Below are 19,928 nucleotides of genomic sequence, written 5' to 3'. Positions count from 1 at the left end.
AAAAGAAGGTCAGTAGGGTTTTCCCTGCTGCAACACGATGCTCCAAGAGGCTAGACGATGCTCCAAGATGCCGAATAGGGAGATGTCCTTTGGGGCAAGGGAACACATTTATGAGTTTGGGGCTAGGGAAAGATGGTGTCTAAGCTTAAGTTGGGTGGACCCAAAAAGAGATGGATTGGAGGAAAACACTTAGTTTCTAAAGAAGCAGCTGATAGGAAAAGAAAGCAATATTGCACTAACCCAGCAAGCTGGAGCCCTGAGCAGAGAGACAAATAGGAAGATGCTCCAGGGTCAGGACCTGACAGAACTCCCCTCCACTGCCTCAAACCCTCAGTAAAAGTTTGGTATGAGTAGCATCATGGAAGGTTTTCAGCAAGGCAATGTGGGAAACCTACAGAATGCCTAGGGAAGAAAAAGAGCAGAGACAAAGGATTAAAAGGCAACAAGAAAAACAGAAACCTTCCAGGAATATCCAGAGGCTTACCTTTCATGGAATAATGGCTCAAGTGAATGATAATTCACTTATTCTTTCATTCAACCAATACTGATTGAGAACTGCCCTTGTGCCAAATATGATGCAGCTGGCTTGTACCCGTTCATGAGAGCCAACTGTGCTCCTTTCTTCCTCGCTTCTCGTTCACTGATGTCATGGTGGTAGCTTGAAATTGGCCATGGTAAGAATGTTTACACATAGGAATGAGCAAATGCTATAATTCAATGTTGTTTTGGAGGGTTTGGATTTTTTTTCTCCAGAGAATTGGTCTACCTGTATACACTGGCCAACCACTATTTTTTGGAATACAGCAGCAAACTAAACAATCAAGGCCATAGCCCTTGCAGAGCATATGTTTCAAGGAGGAGGAGATCAAAGAATTAATTGACTGGTTGATCGATTAGTCAATTGATTAACAAGCTATTTTCAGATGGTGAATAAGGCTACGAGGACAATCAAACAGGGTGATTTGACAGGTTGTGGGGGTTGGGAAGGCTTCTTTAAGGAGGCAACACTTGAGCTGTGACATAAATTTGCATTTGCAAAATCATCCTAACAGAGTGGAGTCATCCATAGGGGAAGGGACTCTGATACATACCTTTTGTTTCTTTGTGAGGTGTTGTTATAGTGTTTACAATGGGACCGTCATATGTAATATTTTATTAGGTTGCCTTGTGTCCCCAGCTAAGGAACACCACCTACTTGCACAGTGAACCCCATTCCTTCTTAAATACTCAACCCAGCAATTCTACCCTCCGCCTACTGCATCCTCAGGTCTCCCACTATAATGGGTCCCTCTCAGCAGCATAAAAACACGTTTCTCTTGTTCTAAAAATGCCCTTTTCTGTCCCATTACCCCCTCCAGCTACTGCCCTATTTCTCATCTTGCCTTTACAGCAAAATGCCCCAAAGAGAGGTCTCTATTCAATCTCTGCACATCCTGTCCTCCCTTCTCTCTTGAGCCAGCTCAGTAAGGCTCTCACCCCACCAGTCACCAGCACGGCTCTTGTCAAGGTCAGGAGCAAACTTTATGTTGCTGAATTCTTAATCTAACCTAAACTCATGGCAGTGTTGGACGAAACTGGTCACCCTCCCAAGCCCCTCCCCTCCTCGCCACTGTTTACACAAGTTTTGTGCTGGACTTCCAAGACTTGACCCTCTCCTGGATTTCCTCCTACCTCTCCTGTTGCTTTTCCCCAGTCCCTTGCTGGTTCCTCCCCATAAATGAGGACATGCCCCAGGTTTAATTCTTGGACTTCTTCCCTTTCCCGACTATGCTCATTGCTCCAAGATTTCACCCAGCCTCACAGCTTCTGTCCGATACCATCTAGGAGCTGAGGATTCTCAAAGCCTATCACCTAGCTGGCTCTCCCATCTGACCTTATTTGAACATGTGTTGCCTACTTAACGTCTCTGCCTGGAGCTAGAATGATCCTTAAAGATGTGAGTCTTTTGTCACGCCTTTGCTTAAAACCCTCCCAGGTTTCCCACCTTGCTCAGAGTAAAAGCCAAAGTTACCGAACTGGTATACAAGGCCCCCTCCCTGGATTTCTGTGACCCACCCTGGATCCATTCTAAGATCTGCTTATAATACAAGAGGTTTTGCGGGGAGTAGGGGAGACCCATGGCCCCGTGCTAGTTCAGGGTCCCCCAGAGGCAGGGGAAAGGAACCACCTATGTCACCCCAAATATGCCTCTTCAACATAAAATTTATTTTAAGCCGAAAGCGACTAGGAAGCTGCAAATGGGAAAAGCTTTCTGTCCCAGATATGAATTCTCCGTGTACTGGAGATGGACTTAATCAGCACTAGAGGAATCTGCAAACAAACTTACCCCGCCAGTGGCCTCCCATGTATTTACCTTCCTATGGCAAGCCCCCTTGGGAGCCTAAAATTGCTTTCCTCCGTCCAGTCATTTCTCTGCAGATTTTTGTTCTTTGTTGAAGATGCTAATAAACCAGGGTTCTAAGCCACAGCTTTGGGTTACTTTTTTTTTTTTAAAGATTTTATTTATTTATTTGAGAGAGAGAGAGAATGAGAGACAGAGAGCACGAGAGGCAAGAGGTTCAGAGGGAGAAGCAGACTCCCTGCTCAGCAGGGAGCCCGATGTGGGACTCGATCCCGGGACTCCAGGATCATGACCTGAGCCGAAGGCAGTCGATTAACCAACTGAGCCACCCAGGCGCCCCCTTTGGGTTACTTTTTATAGAGGTTTTTCCCACATGGTGTGTGCTGCAGCAGTCCATAAACTGTTTTCCTCTTGCTAATCTCTTTGTTAAAGAGCCCCAGCCAAAAACCTAAGATAGGTAGAAGTGGGGTTCTAGCTCCCCCACAAGGACTGGGGCAAGGACCTGGGGACAGGTGATTTACTTGTGAGATGGTCCAAGACACAAATGTGACAAAGAGGGCGAGACGGGAGGGAGAAATGCCAGCAAATGACCCAGTCGCAAGGAAAAGGACATCTGGGGCTCCATCCCACAGGGAACTCTGAGAAACTGTCCCCTACCATTCAGCACTGGCCCCCAAGGGGCAAGGTGACAGCATCCCTATGCTTGCTCCCATCCCCACTGGTTGGGGTGTTCCTGGGGGCAATGACTGCTGGGAATTCCCAGGTCCTCTGCCTGTAGCCCAGCCAGCTCCCAGAGTGCAGAGGAATCTGTCAGGCAGAGAAGAGAGTGGAGAAGAAGCCGTGAGATGCTGGAAACTTCCACAGTCTCTGTGGGGGAAGACAAGGGCACGTTGCAGGTCTGCTATGAGCCTTGTCCCCTATCCCTATACCTCGGACCAGCTGGAGGCTATGGATATTGCCAGAACATCCAAAAACTTGATTTAAGTAATATTCACAACAATTTCCTTTGGAATTAGAATACTCCTCTTGCCACGAGGTTTTCTGCCCTTATGTTTCTGTCTCCTACATCCTTTACTCTGGGTCCACCACTGTCTTCCCTTCGTTCTCTTTCTCAGCTGTCTCACTATTTCTTTATCCCACCTGACCCTTCCCTCCCCTAAATGGAAGGTCTCTCCTACAGCCTTCCCAAAGTCCACACCATTTCCTGCTCTCTGTCTCACTCATTGTTTCTGCTTGAGCTCCTGTTGTAATGTCTTGATGGTAGGTTGAGATGGCCCCCAACACCTTCCCAGGGGCATCTCGGAGTCCTCATGCAATTGGTGTGAGTTTGCTCAGCTCTGCCCGCAGGATGGGCGCTCCCTGCTCTATTCTCTGTTCCATCCCCACTGCCTGGAATATACATTGTGTCTGCATCGTGGTGATATCACAATCCTTGTTTCCTCCAAGTGGGAAAAACTGTCCATTGAAAGCAATTTTATGTCTCCCAAGAAGTGAGGTCTGACCATACTTTTGAACCAGGCCAGTCCTTTCATCTAGGAAAACCGACCTCTATGGTCTTTTGGGGCAGGCAGAATTTTGGCTCCCATGACCTTCTCCTTCTGGTGTCACACACATGGTTGTGTTACCTTGCAGAGCAAAAGGGACTTTGTAGGTGTAATTGTTTACTAATTAGCTGCTCTTAAAATAGGGAGATTATCCTGCATTATCCAGGAGAACCCAACATAATCACATAAGCCCTTGAAATCAGAAGAGGAAGACAGCGAGAAGCAGAGCATGAAAAAGACATGCTACACCATTGTTGGCTTTGAAGATGGAGGTCCAGGCCACAAATCCAGGAATGCAGATGGCCTTTGGAAGCTGCGAAGCACCTCCAGCCGACAGCCAGCAGGAACGTGGGGCCCTCAGTCCTGCAACCACAAAGGAATTGCATTCTGCCCACAAACTGAATGAGCTTGAAAGCAGAGCCTCCCAGTGAGAATGCAGCCAGTCAACACCTTAATTTTGGCCTTGTGAGACCTTAAACTGAAGACCCAGTTGAGCCTAGCTGGGACTTCTGACCAAAAGAACTATACAATAATAACTGTGTGTTGTTTAAAGCTGCTACATTTACGCTAATTTGTTTTAAAAATTTAAATAAAAAATAAAAATTTGTGGTAATTTGTTATAGCAGCAATGGAAGACTGACACAGTGCCTCCAACTAGACAGGTATAAATTTGTGAAACTGTGGCTCTGTGGATCTGTGATCATGAAAAATGTCACTGAAAGTGTGGCAGGAGCCTTGCCTCTGTGACATGGTCCTTCTAGAGAGGCCTTTCTTTGCTGACTACAGACTGGATCAACGCTGTGCCAAAGCACTATTTGGTCAACAAGAAAATCCTCTTCTTCCCAGTTACTCTTGAAAGCTTAACTGAGATATCTTTCTGCTTCACCCCTTCCCTTAGGTGAAGGGGGAGCTCTTCCTTAGACTATGATATTGGGGCCATGGAGGGGGGAGAATATAATTTAAACTTTCCATCAGTTCTTGGTGCTGCCGAGGCCAGAGGCCTGATATATTATCAGGGTTCTCCAGAGAAACAGAGCCAATAGGATCAAGAGAGAGACAGAGAGAGAGAGAGAGAGTTTAAGGAATTCCTATGCAATTATGGAGGCTGGCAAGTGCAAAATCTTCAGGGTGCGTTGGCACTCTGAAGACCCAGAGAAGAGTGATGTTGCCATTCAAGTTCAAAGGCCATCGGCTGGAAGAATTCCTTCTTGCTTGGGGTTAAGTCAATCTCAAGTTCTATTTGGAACTTCAACTGATTAGATGAGGCCCACCCACATTGCAGAAGGCAATCTGTTTTCCTCAAAGTTTGCCAATTTAAATGTTAATCTCTTTTTTTTAAGATTTTATTTATTTATTTGAGAGAATGAGAAATGTTAATCTCATCCAAAAATATCTTCACTGAAACATCCAGAATAATGTTTAACTAAACACCCAGGCACATGGCCCAGCCAAGCTGACACATAAAATTAATCATCACACCTGGGTAGACTAGTTGACCGGTTGGTTTCTTTAGGAATGTGCATATTTCCTATAACAAATAAGCACATTTTAAACATTAATTACAAGACTGCATATAACTATAGGGATAAATAGAGAGAGAAGTTAAAAGTATTATAAGTTCATGGAATGCTAAATAAACACTAGAGTCAGAATAGTTATTACTAGTGGAAAAGAGGAAGGTAATCCAGGAGCTTCAACTTACTAGCAGCATTTAATTTTTAAACTGAGTGTTCATCGTTTTTTTCTTTATACATTTTCATATAGTTGAGTTATTATACAATTACATTTTGGAGATAAATAGATAAATTATTCAGGACTTTTTTAAAAAGAAGAATAATGGGGAGATCAGACTTATTGTATCTAAAAACACATTATAAAGCATCAGTAATTAAAACAGTTTGGTGTCAGTACAAAAAGGGACTGATCCCTGAAACAGAACAGAAAGTCCAGAAGTAGCCCCCAAATGCCTAAGAAATAGAGACTATGGTTAGGGTGCATTTCAGGTTAGAGGGGTGAAATAAAGGATTCAATGAATGGTCTCAGGTCTGAGTAGCTACTTTTTGTCCTTACTCCTAAAATAAATTAAGACAGTTTTTTAATGAAAAAAATTAAACCATAAAAGAAGGAAACATGGATGAATTTAGTTACATCCTTGGCACGAAAAAGGTCTTTGTATGGGGCGCTTGGCTGGCTCAGGTGGAAGAACATGTAACTTTTGATCTTGAGGTTGTAGGTTCGAGCCCTAGGTTGGGTATAGGGATTACTTAAAAATAAAATCTTAAAAAAAGAGAGAGAGAGAAAGAGAGAGAGAGAGAAAGGCCTTTGTGGTATAGCATATCCAGACACCATAAATGGGAAGATTTTAAAAATTTTTTGTATAAATAAACAATGTAAATTTCTGCAAGGGAACAGACAAACCAGGAGAAGGTATTTATAGATGTATGGCTACTTTCCTTAAATCCACTGAGGTCACAATAGTCAACAACATAAAAAATAACCCAATAGAGAAAAAAAAAATGAGTAGAGGAAATGAACAGTTGATGGGGAAAAAGCATTTAAAATGCACAACTTTAGGGCGCCTGGGTGGCTCAGTTGGTTAAGCGACTGCCTTCGGCTCAGGTCATGATCCCGGAGTCCTGGGATCGAGTCCCGCATCGGGCTCCCGGCTCAGTGGGGAGCCTGCCTCTCCCTCTGACCCTCTCCCCTTTCATGCTGTCTCTCTCTCTCTCTCTCTCTCTCTCTCTCTCTCTCAAATAAATAAATAAAATCTTTAAAAAAAATAAAATAATAAAATAAAATGCACAACTTTATTAATAGCTAAAGAAATGCAAATGAAAAAACAACTAGATATCATTTTTATTAAATCAGATTTGCAAAATTTAAATATTTTATAGAGGAGGCTATGGGGAGGAAGACAGTGGGAGAGGTAAATGAGACAAGCTCTTTGTAGAGGAATTTTGCAATAGCTGCCAAAAATGTCAGCGCGTACCTTTTGATTCACCAGTTCCAATTCTTGGGGCGTACTCCCAAGAACCCACTGAGAGGTGGGGTGCAAAACGTTCTGCATCCCTGATTAGAACAGCAAAAATATGGAAAGAGCTAGGTACCCATCAATAGGGTAGTAAGTAATGCTATGCACCAGTCTAAAGAATGGGGTGGATCTCTGCGTCAGTATGGAAATTGCCCTAAGATATATTATTAAGTAATGAAAGCAAAGTATACAGCATTTTATTGCATAATCCAATTTGTGGCTTTTTAAGAATCATGTTTACTAAAGTATCCATAACCACTTGTGAAAGAACATGTTTTTCTTGCATACCCTTTTGCAATTCTTATTTTTAACCACATAAATGTAATGCTTTTGTTTTTTTAAAAAAAACTCATTTTTCAATGAGAAAAAATTACTGACATGGAGCAATACTACCATTAAGTGAAAAAAAATCAGGTTATAAAACAGCATGCATAATTATAATCACATTTTCCTCCTCTATATCTGTAATTATTCCCACATACACTTGTGTGTACAAAAAGCCATCTGGAAGAATTTGGCCAAAATGCTAATTGGGAAAATGCCCAGAGTCAATAATTTTCCATTTGCTTCTTTGAATTTTCTATTGTTCTACAGCAGGATTTCTCATTCTTAACCCTAGTGACATTAGTTACATTTGGGGCCAGAGTATTCTTTATTGTGGGGGCCATCCAGTGTCTTTTTAGATGTTTTGCAACGTCACCGGCCTCTACCCACTAGATGTCAACAACATCCTCCGGTTGGAACAAACAAGGTATCTCCTGACATTGCCAAATGTCTTCTGGGGAGCAAAATCTTGACCCCTACTCCCAGCCACTGGATTTACAGTAAACATGATTTATTTATGTAATCAAAATGTTAAATATGTATAGATTGGATCAAAATATATATATCATAGGTGGATAACAGATAAATAATGATAGAGAGAGATGATAGAGAGAGAGAGAGAGAGAGAGAGAGAGAGAGAGAAAGCATGGGGCATATACAAAACACACAGTACAACCATTGGGAGGCAGATCAGTTGCAAAACCTCTGGGATATGAGCAGCTGAAGAGACCCCGCCACTGAGATTTTCTTCTGAACTTTTTCTAGGCTCCTCTAAGATGGAGATAACACGAGTAACTGTTCCCCAAACTCACCAGAAGGGATTCACTGAATGAGCAAGTGCCCACAGTACTACCCTTTGGAGGCTTTGCCTATATTCGCCATGATGCTGCCTGTATCAAAATATTTTTGATACGCCTCTTTGGCGTATGTGTTATCTTCAAAATAGATGACATCTACCTTTTAATAATTTCAGAGAGGGTCAATACTTCTTTTTTTAAAAAAGCGAAGCTGCTTCTAAGAACTAGACAGGTTTAATTTTGGATGCAATTGTGATGAATAAGTTATATAATCAAATTAAACAAATTTGTGCAAAAATAAGCTATGAGAATAGTTTTCAGTAGATGTTTGTAGGTGTCTCCTCCAAAAGATACGTTGAGGTCCTAAGCCCTAGTACCTCAGACTGTGACCTTATTTGGAAATAAGGTCATTGCTGATTAGTTTAAAATGAGCTCAGACTCTAGTAGGGTGGGCCTTTAATCCAATATGACCGGCGTCTTTGTAAAGGAAGGGAACATCTTGTGAACACAGACACACGCGGAGAGAAAATGATGTGAAGACACACACGGGTGCAGACAGCCATGTGCCCGGAGCGGGGCATCTCCAAGCCAAGGAAGGCCAAGGATAGCCAGCAAACCCCAGAAGCTAGAAGATGCAGGGAAGGATTCTCCCTCATGGCTGTCAGAGAGAACAGCACCCTGCCAGCATCTTGATTTTGGACGTCTAGTTTCCAGAATCACCAGACAATAGATTTCTCTTATTTCAAGCCTCCTGGTCTGGGGTACTTTATTATGGCTGCCCCAGAAACTATTATAGTTGTCGACCTTCCTAACAACACCCAGATTGTCATTTCTGCCACTAACTGCATACTACAGGGGAAGGGACCTACTCCAATGCCAGGTCGGGACCCTGGTTGGCTTAGCCAATTAGCATCTTCTATTCCCTCACCCGTGAGTCCCTGTTAAGGAGGGGAAGTATATCTTAAATTGGGCCAGTGTGACTTTCAGGATTCTCCCTTAAAATGGTGGGATCTCCAGAGAAGGATGTGAACCACCAGGTGTGAACCAAACACCACGCAATCTGAGCTGCATCTGGTAACAGCCACCTTCAGAAGCAGGGTGAGCAGCCCAGCAGAGAAATGCAAACGCCCTGGATCCTTGGAGAGATCTTCAAAGCCCTGGATCAGCCTGCCCTGAAATACACCAATCTTACGGCTAAAGGCTTTATGGTTTAAGACTTGGATTTTGCATTACTTGCAACCCAAAGCTTCGTAGCTGTCAGGCCAGCATCACAAAGCATAGACACCACTTCCAGCCAGTGCCAGGGGCTTTCAAAGGACCTCTTGGAGAGCTCAACAGGAAGGACACAGGGCTGGAACCATACCTGCAGAGTCTAAAAGCTGGAGGCTGTGGCTAGAACTCACCCTTGTGAGTTGTAGGAAGCTGGCAGCTGAAGGAAGAGACGTGGCTATCTGTGGTGGGAACGCCTGCACTTGGAGAGCCTGATGGACAAGGATGGGATGTTCATCTCCCAACAGCCAGAGGTGGGCTTGCTGAAGGGAGCCCAGATAGGTCTTGTCGAGGGAGGCTCTGCCCAAGAGACCCACATGGAAGCACAGCAGGGGAATGACTTAGAAAACAGAGAAAGGAGTCTTTCCCTGGTTATCGGTTGGCCAGCAAGAGGAGACATCACCCACCACTTCAAGGGAACTGCAGGGGCAAGATACCCAAAACAGTAGACTCCCTGCCAAGCCCCCCAAAAATGCTCCCTGAGAAAATAATCTAGCCCCTGGGCATCCGCCGCACACAGAGAACTCCGGCGTGAAATTACAATGGAACAGGTCAAGCAAAGCCTTTCCTGCGCTTCCTCTCTTCCCCTGCCCGCCACTGCAACCCTGCAGTAGCTGAAAAGAGCAGATGGTAAAAGAGGAAAAGGAGTGATTAGGAAAGAAAAGCAATCAGATCATTTTCCTGTTGGTCCTTGGACTAAGTCAGGCCCTAGCCAATGTCAGGGAGAGGATTTAAAAGTGCGACAAAATATCAAATATTAGAGCAGATGAGACTTGTTTGATTATTAAAAAGAGTCTTTTCTTGTGACTAAAGGGCCTGGAAAAAATATGGGCTGTCCCCAGATTTTAAGCAGTTTTGACAGACAAAGTCATACCCATACCCTGTGGCATTAACCTTAGGCAGAGAAGTTATGTATTTGCCAATACTTGCAACTTTGGTTGAGGCTTTCTATCTGGCCGGGGAGGAAGCCCAAACCTCAAGTAAGGCCAACCAGAAGGGCTGCAGAACTCAAGGGCCTGCAGAGTCCTCCTCCAGTGAGGGGCAGGAGGCTGTGGGGTCAGGGCACAGCTTCTTGGCCCCCCAGTTGGGGTAGCTATGTGCTCTCTGGCCTGAAAACTCCCTTGTCATTGGCTGGTTCGCTTTCCTGTCTCACTTCCTCATTCCACCTACCCACCTACCCACGGGTCCTGGGATTGCCTCCATAAAAACCACCTGCCCTCAAGTTCATGTCTCAGGGTCTGCTTCTGGGGACGCCCAAACCAAGACACCAGGAAAAGATAAGATGATTTCAAGAAGCAGGTTGGAGAAAAAAGATTGGTTTCTTGCTGCTTGTCCATTCAACACATCAATCACACTGGTAATTGGGGTTTGATTCATCATGAAGTTTCCTGCCTAAAACCTGGCGACAGGAGGCAGTGGGGTTTTCCATTCTCTTCTGCATGCTCATCACATCTCGAAACTGAATCTACATAGAGTCAGATGCTAATCACACAACTCCTCTGACTTCTTCTTGCCTGGTGAACTTTCCACTTCCTCCCATGCTGCCCTCGGAGTGAGACGAATTGTACCTGGGGGCAGGGCTCACATGATGCACAGTTCATAAAGTTGGGGCTGGTGACTGATCTAAGTCAGGGAAGCTAGCTCCCAACAGCCCAATAGCCTTATTACTTTGTTTTTCCATCTTCTTATCAAAGTGTAATTTACATGCAGTAAAATTCAAACATTTTCATCTGTAGTTCTGACACTTCTTTTTTGCTTTTTAAATAAATGTTATTGTGAAGTATAATTCATAGATTAAAAGAGTATAAAACATAAATATAGAGCTAGATGAGCTGCCACAAAGTGAACAAATTTTTAACAAGTTCGTATAACTACCACCAAAATCAAGATATTCCATCACACTTACTGTTTTGACTTTCATGTTTAGGACTACAATTTATTATTATAGAGGGTGTGAGGTAGGGGGTCAAGATTAGTTTGTTACATATGGATGTTTAATTGACTCACATCACTTATTGAAGAAAAAAAAAAAACATTGTTCGCATACTGACTTGCCACGGAGCAAGTGAGTCCAGGTACCATATATGTGAGGGCAGTTTCTTGACTCTCTTTACTACTCCATCAACCTATTTGTCCATTTTTGCACCACTACCATACTGTCTTAATTACTGTAGCTTTATAGTAAGCCTCAAAATCAGGTAGTACCAGTCCTCCAGCTTTGTTTGTATTCAGAATTGCTTTAGCTATTCTAAATCATTTGAATTTCCATATAAATTTCAGAATCATTTTTTCAATTACCACAAAGTAGCCAGCTAGGATTTTTACTGGAATTGCCCTGAGTTTATAGGTGAATTTAGGAAGAACTGACAAATTCAGTTCTTAACAACACTTAATCTTCCAATCCACAAACAAGGTGGAGATCTTTACTTATTCTTTACTTAGTCTTCTTCTTTTTAAAATATTTTATTTATTTATTTATTTATTTGAGAGAGAAAGCGTGAGTGAGGGGAGGGACAGAGGGAGAAGGTGAGCAGGGAGCCCAATGCAGGGCTTGATCCCAGGACCCCGAGATCATGACCTGAGCTGAAGGCATCTGCCCAACTGACTGAGCCCCCCAGGCACCCTTACTTCGTTCTTCTTTAAGTTCTCTCAGTAACGTTCAAAGTATTTGTTGCAGAAATATTCAACGTCTTTCATTAGATTTATTCCTGGCTATTTGATATTCTTTCTTTTTTTTTAAGATTTATTTATTTATTTGAAGAGAGCAGGGGCAGAGGGAGAGAATCTTTCAAGCCGACTCCCCACTGGGCACAGAGCCCAATGTGGGGCTCAAACTCACGACCCTGAGATCATGACCTGAGCTGAAACCGAGAGTCAGATGCTCAACTGACTGAGCCACCCAGGCATTCCCCCCATACTTTCTTAAGGCCAGGACTAGAGTCAGGCAAGAGAAGAGAATGAGAGGGAATACTTCCTTAAATCTTTCACACCAGATGCCATCCTAGCCTCCTCCTCATCCCAGCCTTGGCTGTTCTACATGATATTTCTTTAAAATTTTTATTTTTACTAATTGGTTTCTAATATGTAAGAATTCAGTTGATTCTTATATACAGACTTTGTATCCGGCAACTTTTGTAGCCCTGACTCTTAACTCCCAGAGGGGAATGTGGGCCATCCATGGCATGACTCCTGCCTATCAAAGCTCGGTGACATGCAGATCAGGAAGGGGCTGCCCCACAGACTAAAAAAGAATGGAGTATCTGTGTTTTCAGGGATCTGTAGGCTGTCCCCCAAAAGCTCTCGATTGCATCCCTCCACTTCTGAGTCACTTACCAGGCTCCCAGAGCATCGTGGGCACCTGGGAATCCGGGAAGTAGAACCGGAAATCAGAGCCGGATAAATAACTGCAGAAGGGCTAGTGCCAGGACGACCCCCCACTTCTATAAGTCCACAGAAGCCAGGAGTCCGTCCACCATCTTCCAAACTACCACCTCTTTATCTCTATTTTCCCATGCTTTATACCCACTGCAGAGAGGATATGATGCGCAGAACTGCCTGCAGTTTGGCAAGATGAAATTAATATACATAAAGAAATGGAAGGGGAAATGGGGACATGGACATAAAATGAAATCAGGTGGAAGTGAGCAAAACTATAGGCAAAAATAAATAGGTCAGAGCCAGGGAGAGTCAAAGACAGTGCCAGGGACAGAACCAGACAGAGATTTTAGAGCAGACCCAAGGATCTGCCTTACAACCCAGAGAGTCAGAATTTATTTTGACCACCATTATCTCTTGTCTGGGTGACTGCATTAGCCTCCTATCTGTTCTCCCAGCTTCCAACCCTGCCCCCTCCCCACAGTCTGCTGTCAAATTAATAACCAGAGTGATCTTTTGAAAACACAAGTCAGCCCCAGAAGAGGAGAAAAATATCTGTAAATCATATGTGTGATAAGAGTCTGGTATCCAGAATATTTAAAGAACTCTTACAACTCATCTATCTAAAAGACAAATAACCCAATTTTAAAATGGGCCAAGAATTGGAATAGACTTTTCTCCACAGAAGATATACGAATGAATGCCCAATGAGCACATGAAAACTTGCTCCACATCATTAGCCATCATGGAAATGCAAATAATTCTGTGGTGGAATACCACTTCACCTCCTCTGGGATGGTTATGATCCAAAAAACAGACAATATCAAGTACAGGTGTGCATGTGGAGAAATTGGAACCTCATATTTTCAGGTGGGAGTTTAAAATGGCATGATAGCTTTGGGGAACAATTTGGCAGTTCCTCAAAGCGTTAGCATAGAGTTACCACATGGCCCAACTATCTTATTCATGGGTATGCACTCAAGATCATTGGAATACTATAAAGCAGTTGAAGTGAAAAATTACTATGGCCAATAATATGGGTGAGTCTCACTCACGTACTGTTGTGCTAAGGAAACCAGGACAAGTAAGTACAAATTGTATGACTCCGTTTATACAACAGTCAAAAACAGGCAAAACTAATTTTTTGGCCCACATCAAAGGTAGGGGAAGAGACCGGAAGCCTTTGGGCCTTGGGTATGACAAGAATCAGGGCCTCACTCAACACTTGGACTCTGGAGCTTCCTTTGCCTCTTGACTGAGTTTCTATTTAGAAGTCAGCTTCAGTCTCTGCAGGGCAGAAACGATGGCCCTTGGCCCCCTCTGGAGACAAGTATTTCTAACCTCTTCACCTGGAATAAGAACTCTCTTCCCCTTACTTTCCATCTAAAAAATTCTAGGGAAGTCTTCTAATTAGCCAGAGATTCTATTCACTGACCCCCGCCTAGGCTGGCAAATAGTAACCTAGGTAGATGCCACCGGAACCCAGTTTCTAGAGTTGGGCATTGGAAAGGGGTCTCTCCCATCCAAAAGACAGAATGGGTGCCAGACAGACAATTTCATAAATGTCCTTGTCATTCAGAGGAGCATCTCTTCACTTGCTATATGGGATATATTAATAAACCCAATCACATCTTCAAAAAAAAAAAATATGTCTGTGTCTTTCAGGCTTCACCTTTCCTGGAATTCACTCAGCTGATGATTTCTGTACCTTCCAGACTGATAGTTTATGCCTCTGATCTCTCCTGGGTTAGTCTTCACTCTCAAAAAGATGCCCCAAACCTTTCAGGCAGCTGGGATACACCCTCATGAGAGAACCCAAGATGAACGGCCTGTTCTTCTTGCTGGGACTGACTCCTCTAGGTGCCCAGGGGCATTCTCCACCTTGAAGAAATCGACAGAATGAACAACAATGCTTGCTTTGTCAATCTGGCCATGTCTACTACATTTCAAGTGTTTATACCTTTGACCCAGAATTTCTGCTTTCTTACTCATAGAAACACTTTCACAACTATGCAAAAATATATATATGGTGTTGTTTCTATAACGGAAAAACTGCGTTAGAAGGGGTTGGATTTCAAATATCTGTCAGAAGGAAACTTACGAAATAAATGATGATTCGTAGACACAATGGAATGCTACACAATTATTAAATTAGAGAGAACCTAATACTGAAAGGAGTTTAAGATGCATTAAATCTAAAAAGCAAGTTGCCAAACAAGATCTATGGTCCAGTGATAGAAAGGAGGGTGAAAATAATAATTCTGACTATGTTAGTAGGTATAGAGGAGAAAAATGCCAGCAGTATACACCAAAGTATTAACAATAGTTTTCTGGTGTTGGGGGAGGGGAAAGGGAAGTAAAGATTTATGAGGGATTTTCCTCTTCGAAAACATACATTTCTATAATATCTGGATTTTTAAAAGAAAATTTATTTCTTCCAGAACTAAAACATAAAATAATGATTTGTTTTTTAAGAAAGTGCCTTGAAAGTTGGGGACAGTGTGACAGATGTTGTTTGATTGCCTTTCAGACAGATGTCTTGCGTTCACAAGGTTGTTTAAGAATGCAGACTTATCTCCTTGCTCACTGACCCATAACACAACAGACTAAATGTTTGACATGGGAAAATTCTCTGGGACAAAAGAGCTTATTCAAGCATACCTAACAGCCATGAGCTATCTCATAATCAGCCCAGAGACAGACCTCGCCGTTCCTGGGCTGGGGGTGGGGAGAAGTCCCAGGCAGGGACTGCTGTGGGCTGGGAAGGTGACTGGCTCCATTCTCCCAATTCCAGCTCCAGTGGCTTGGCGTGGCCAGAAATGGAGCAGTGGTGGCCTGCTGGGGAGTGGCTGGGCTGGTCTGAATGTTGGGGGGCCTGGGACGGAGGCCTCAGGAGGAGATTCAGGAAGCTGTTGCAGGGAGGAAGGAAGTCATGCACTTCAGAGGCTTCAAAGCTGGAGCAATCACAGAGAAAATGCACAGGGTGAGACGTGTTTGAAGGCGGGTGGTTGGGGAATTGCTTGCCATTGAAAAGAAGACCTATTTCAGGAAGACCGGAGTAGAACCTGCATCTTGAGCTTCACTGGTATGGGGCAGATGATCTCTGAATCAGATGGTAGTAATAATAAATCCCTGATTCCTGAGTTGCCTTCTACTTTTCCAGGGATGTTCCCACCTAATCCTTGCCTTATTTCATCATCACCATCTTCAAGGGTTGGAGGCAGGGCAACTACCATCTGAATGGACAAAGAAACCGAGGGTCACACTCATGGTGCACGGCTCCCTCACCCATCAGGTTGTGCTCCTCCCTCCCAAGACCCATCTCACCGCATAGTCGCCGTAAGCCTGTTTCTGTCTGAGTCCGTTTAGACTAAGTGAACCCTCTACCACATATTTTACTGTTATTCTAAGGCATCTGCTTGTGTGATAGCCTCTCTTTGTGGGAGGAGCTAGGAAAGAGCTATTTCCATGTCCCCTCCCCTAGACGCAAGTGCACCCGCTGCCCCCTTCCTTCTTCAAGTCAGCTGGGCGGGCAGGGTACTGGCTTCCCACCAGTCTTAGCTCCATTGAAGTTCATCGGAAATTTGCTTGTGCATTTCATCAGGAATGCTGATTTCTTCCCAGAAGAAAATTATAAATCTCATCACAAACAAAAAAGTTCTGTCCCAGACCAGTTTGGGAACAATTTTTCTTTTTTAGTCTATTGGGATAAAGATTACCCCAGGTGCCAATTGAAGAGCCAAATGTGTTCCTAGAGAGGGGGAGGGGATTGACTCCTCCCTACCCCAGGTTTGTCCAAGAGACCCTGCTCCTCAAAGGTGATGCTTTTCAAAACTGCTGCACCAGGCACTGAACCCTTGGCTAGTGGTCACACCAAGAAGGCAGGCTCTGGGTAAGTGTGGCAACCTTCCCCCAGAGCCTTCCCAAGGGCAAGGTTGGGGAAGGGAGTTTGAACACGGGATGGAAAGAGCCTCCCTTCCTTTTCCAGGGTGAACATTCCAATTTGGGTGCAGCCTACGTTACTGAAAGTTTGGGGAGACAGATGCGCCCACCCCACCGAAGTGACAAAGAATGTTCCCTTGACCATTCTGTCAGCAGCTCACTCTACCCTCCCCACTCACCCCCTTTGTTGATGCCCAGAACTCCATCCCTACTTCAACTCCAAAAATATCCCTCCCTGCTTTATTATGAAGAGCAATATGCTCAGGACTTCCTACAACCAACCTGGACCCCACAGGGCTTTTTTCATATTCAAAGACTCATTCCAGATAATGGGCTCTTCTGATAATGGGGCACCTTTCCCAAGTCTGCCCTCTCTTTGGGCCCCTCCCCACTTTTGAGAAAGGAGGTGGGAAGTGGGTGGATACATTGCTGCACACCCACCGCCTCCTTTCTTAAGGTGCTGTCTTCTCAGGGTAGGGCCTTGAGGTTTGGGATTTGCGGGGGGAAGGGGCCCTTGGACATAAATGAAGCCACCAGCCCCTGAACTCAATGGTTGTTCCCTCCTGTCTTCTGCAACATGCTGAGAATTCATCTCAGTGAAAGCTCAGGGACAGATGCCAACTGCAAAACAAAGAACAGAGCTGATGCCAACGAGGCTTCAGCATGCCTCCCCCCACCCAGGACCCACCTCGGTCCCCCAGTGTCTGGACACGTCAGAGATGCACCCTCATATGGATCCTGCTACAGAAGTGAAGACGAGAAAATGGAATAAATGGAGCATAACTGGACTGTGAGGGAGGAGTGTCACAGAGGTGGCGGGTTTCTGGAACTGGCTAACGTATCTGCCATGAGGCAGAAAGGGGGCTGAGGACAAAGTTGAATGGTAGAATAACTAAACCCTGTTTTAAATTCGCACACCTGGATCTATAGCTTTGAAATAGGATTTGCTGCTCCACATTAGATATTTTCATTTATATCTTTATTAAGCCCCTAATATCATTTATGAGGATAAAATATGAGAAACCGGCAGAATGCACAGTTACACACGGACTACCTGTGTGCTCGTCCCAGGTGCCAGGGAGCCCACATGAAGAGCACTCAGATGGGGAGTAGAGGAACGTATCCCAAGGCAGGGTCCCCGGAGCAGAGCGGTCCTGTGTCATGCCTATGGCCCGCAAACAATAGACACTTCTGGTCAATAACTAAGTAAATAAACAGAAGTAAGAGAGTGATGAAAACATTGAGCAGGGGTTAAGGGAAAAAACAGCTTGAGATGCTTGAGTGTTCCATGAGGAGGGAGCAGGTACAAAGGTGTAGGAGTTCCAAGAAAGAGGTTTCAGGTGGACTTCAGAGGGCCTGGACCCCGAAGTCCAAGAGGTGGACAGGTGGGAGAGAGAAGGAACCACAGGGCAGAGGGCCTGGTTTGCTTAGGAATTTGGGGTTTATCTAGAAAGTTATTGAGAGTCATTAAGGGGAACTCTGGCACGGGGTTTGCATTTCTAAAACATTCTTGTTTAGCTCTTTGGAGAATGGCCCAGAAGGGGAGAGCCAGACGTGGAGAGGTTAACGTAACAACAGGCAGGAGAAGACGGGGCCTGGGGAGGAGAGGAGGGAAGATTTGAGAGAGTCTGGAAGGATCGGAAGAAAAAGTCGGTTGCGTACGTGTGAGAAAGGAGTCAGAAAGGGGGTAGGAAGAGTAACACCTGGGTAGGTGACGGGGGGCACATCTCTGGGTAGGGAGCAGATTTCGAGGCATAGACAGTCATCCAAATGATGCCCTGGCTTCTTGTGGGTGGGGTTGGGGTGAGGCTTCCTCATCTGGGTTCTGGAACACTCCAAAGTGCCTCAGAACCACACTTGGGTCCTTGGGGTAACAGAAAGGACACCCCAGATCCCACTCCGGGCAGTGAAGGCATCTCCCCAAGTTGCAAAAGAACTTGCCCCTGCCCCTCTCCTGGCATTACCCCCACTGGAAAAGGTCAGGCCAAGGTGAAAGGACATCTTGATCTGCTGCGGAGGGGCCCACACAGTGCAGGCCGCCCCACAGGCTCCCAGCTCCGCCCACGGGCACAGAAAAGGTGTTGAACCCGGGCTGGCTGACACTCAAAACTCAGGCTGCCTTTCAGTTTGCTAGGGGCCCAGCTCTGTGGTGATAATAGCTACCGTTTCCCTGGCCCAGAGCCAGCACTTTAGAGCATCGGCTTTCACACCCCTAGTGACTGGAGCTGCAATTACTAATCCCTAATTACTATTAGCTATTGTCCTTTTCACTGTGACTCCTCAGGCCACCCCATGCACCTCCCACCATCCTTGCCTCCTGGTCTCCCTGTCTGGGGCCCAGACAGCCCTCAGGGCCCAGTTCACGGTCACTTGCTCGGCACCCCAGACCACCACGGTGGCCCCACTCTAGAGCCCACACTCAGGGTCTTTAAAAAAAAAAAAAAAAAAAGACTCCTTTGAGTGCCTGGGCCTTTTTGCTTCTCCTGGGGGTTGTTCACCTTTCTCTCCCGGGCGCCCGGCACAGGTCAGGCTCTTCATGGGCATCTGGAAGGACCTATTTCATGAAGGGAAGAAACTAGCCCTTCAGCTGAATAGGGGTCCCCAGAAGGGAGCTATGGTAGCCTCTGCCCCCAAACTGGGGAGCTGACCCCTCAGTGGCTATTATGTTCAAACCACAGGCCTGTGCCACAGCCCTACGGTGACCAGACGGCACAGTCTGGGCATCCCTCCTCCGGCCAACAGGCCCCCGTCTGGGGGTCGGTCCCACCACACCCTCAAGACCCCTGCAGTAACAATGCACTCTTTAGACTCTTCCAGAAGAAACTTCCTTGTCCTCCTGTCTCTGACCCTATCCTGACCTGAACACCTACCCACAGATAGAGGCTCACCTGTCTCCTCAGAGGACTCCAGGGATCTCAACAGTCTTGCTGAGGAGCAAACGGCACCTGCGCTGAGCAGGCCTTACATAGTGGTCTCAGGTATGACCCTGGGGCCCTCTGCCACAGCCCTGGTGCCCACAGCCCCTGGATAACTCCTGCCCCAGCCTCCAGCTCCCATGGAGCATGGCTCTGCCCAGCCTGATGTACCCCCAGCCTTCTTAGCCGGGCCTCTGCTGCCATCGCAGGACATCCCCCAACCCGCCTGCTTCTACTCCCCACCCCCAATCAGAAATACACCAGTGCTCCCTCCCAGACGCCTCCCACTCTCCCTGCGAGGGCCGCCTGCCCAGCTGCCTCCGGAACCAGCGGGCCTGCTGAGCCAGTCCTCGTTCAGGCCCTGGGTCCTCGCGTCCCAGCCTTTCTGCT

The 19,928-nt window shown here is 45.5% G+C and overlaps 1 protein-coding gene across 6 annotated transcripts in view; it reads right to left on the bottom strand.

Moving 5' to 3' along the window:
- The window catches only part of LOC114210767 (nuclear body protein SP140-like protein), a 48,795-nt gene that overhangs the window by 24,489 nt on the left and 4,378 nt on the right, over nucleotides 1-19,928 (bottom strand). For 4 of the 6 annotated variants that reach the window (XM_028105089.2, XM_028105095.2, XM_088021518.1 and 1 more), the window contains exon 2: nucleotides 17,678-17,788. The exons of the other annotated variants lie outside the window; for them this stretch is intronic. In XM_028105089.2, the coding sequence (XP_027960890.1) occupies nucleotides 17,678-17,712 (35 nt within the window). In that variant the 5' untranslated portion in view covers nucleotides 17,713-17,788. The remainder of the gene's footprint in view (nucleotides 1-17,677; nucleotides 17,789-19,928) is intronic. 6 annotated transcript variants of the gene reach the window in all.

Source organism: Eumetopias jubatus, unplaced genomic scaffold, assembly GCF_037043125.1.
Source record: "Eumetopias jubatus isolate StellerSeaLion01/CBP00866 unplaced genomic scaffold, mEumJub1_p1.0 scaffold_3, whole genome shotgun sequence".
Classification (NCBI taxonomy): domain Eukaryota; kingdom Metazoa; phylum Chordata; class Mammalia; order Carnivora; family Otariidae; genus Eumetopias; species Eumetopias jubatus.
The sequence above is the reverse complement of the archived record's forward strand: the minus strand, read 5'-3'. Positions and strand labels throughout refer to the sequence as shown.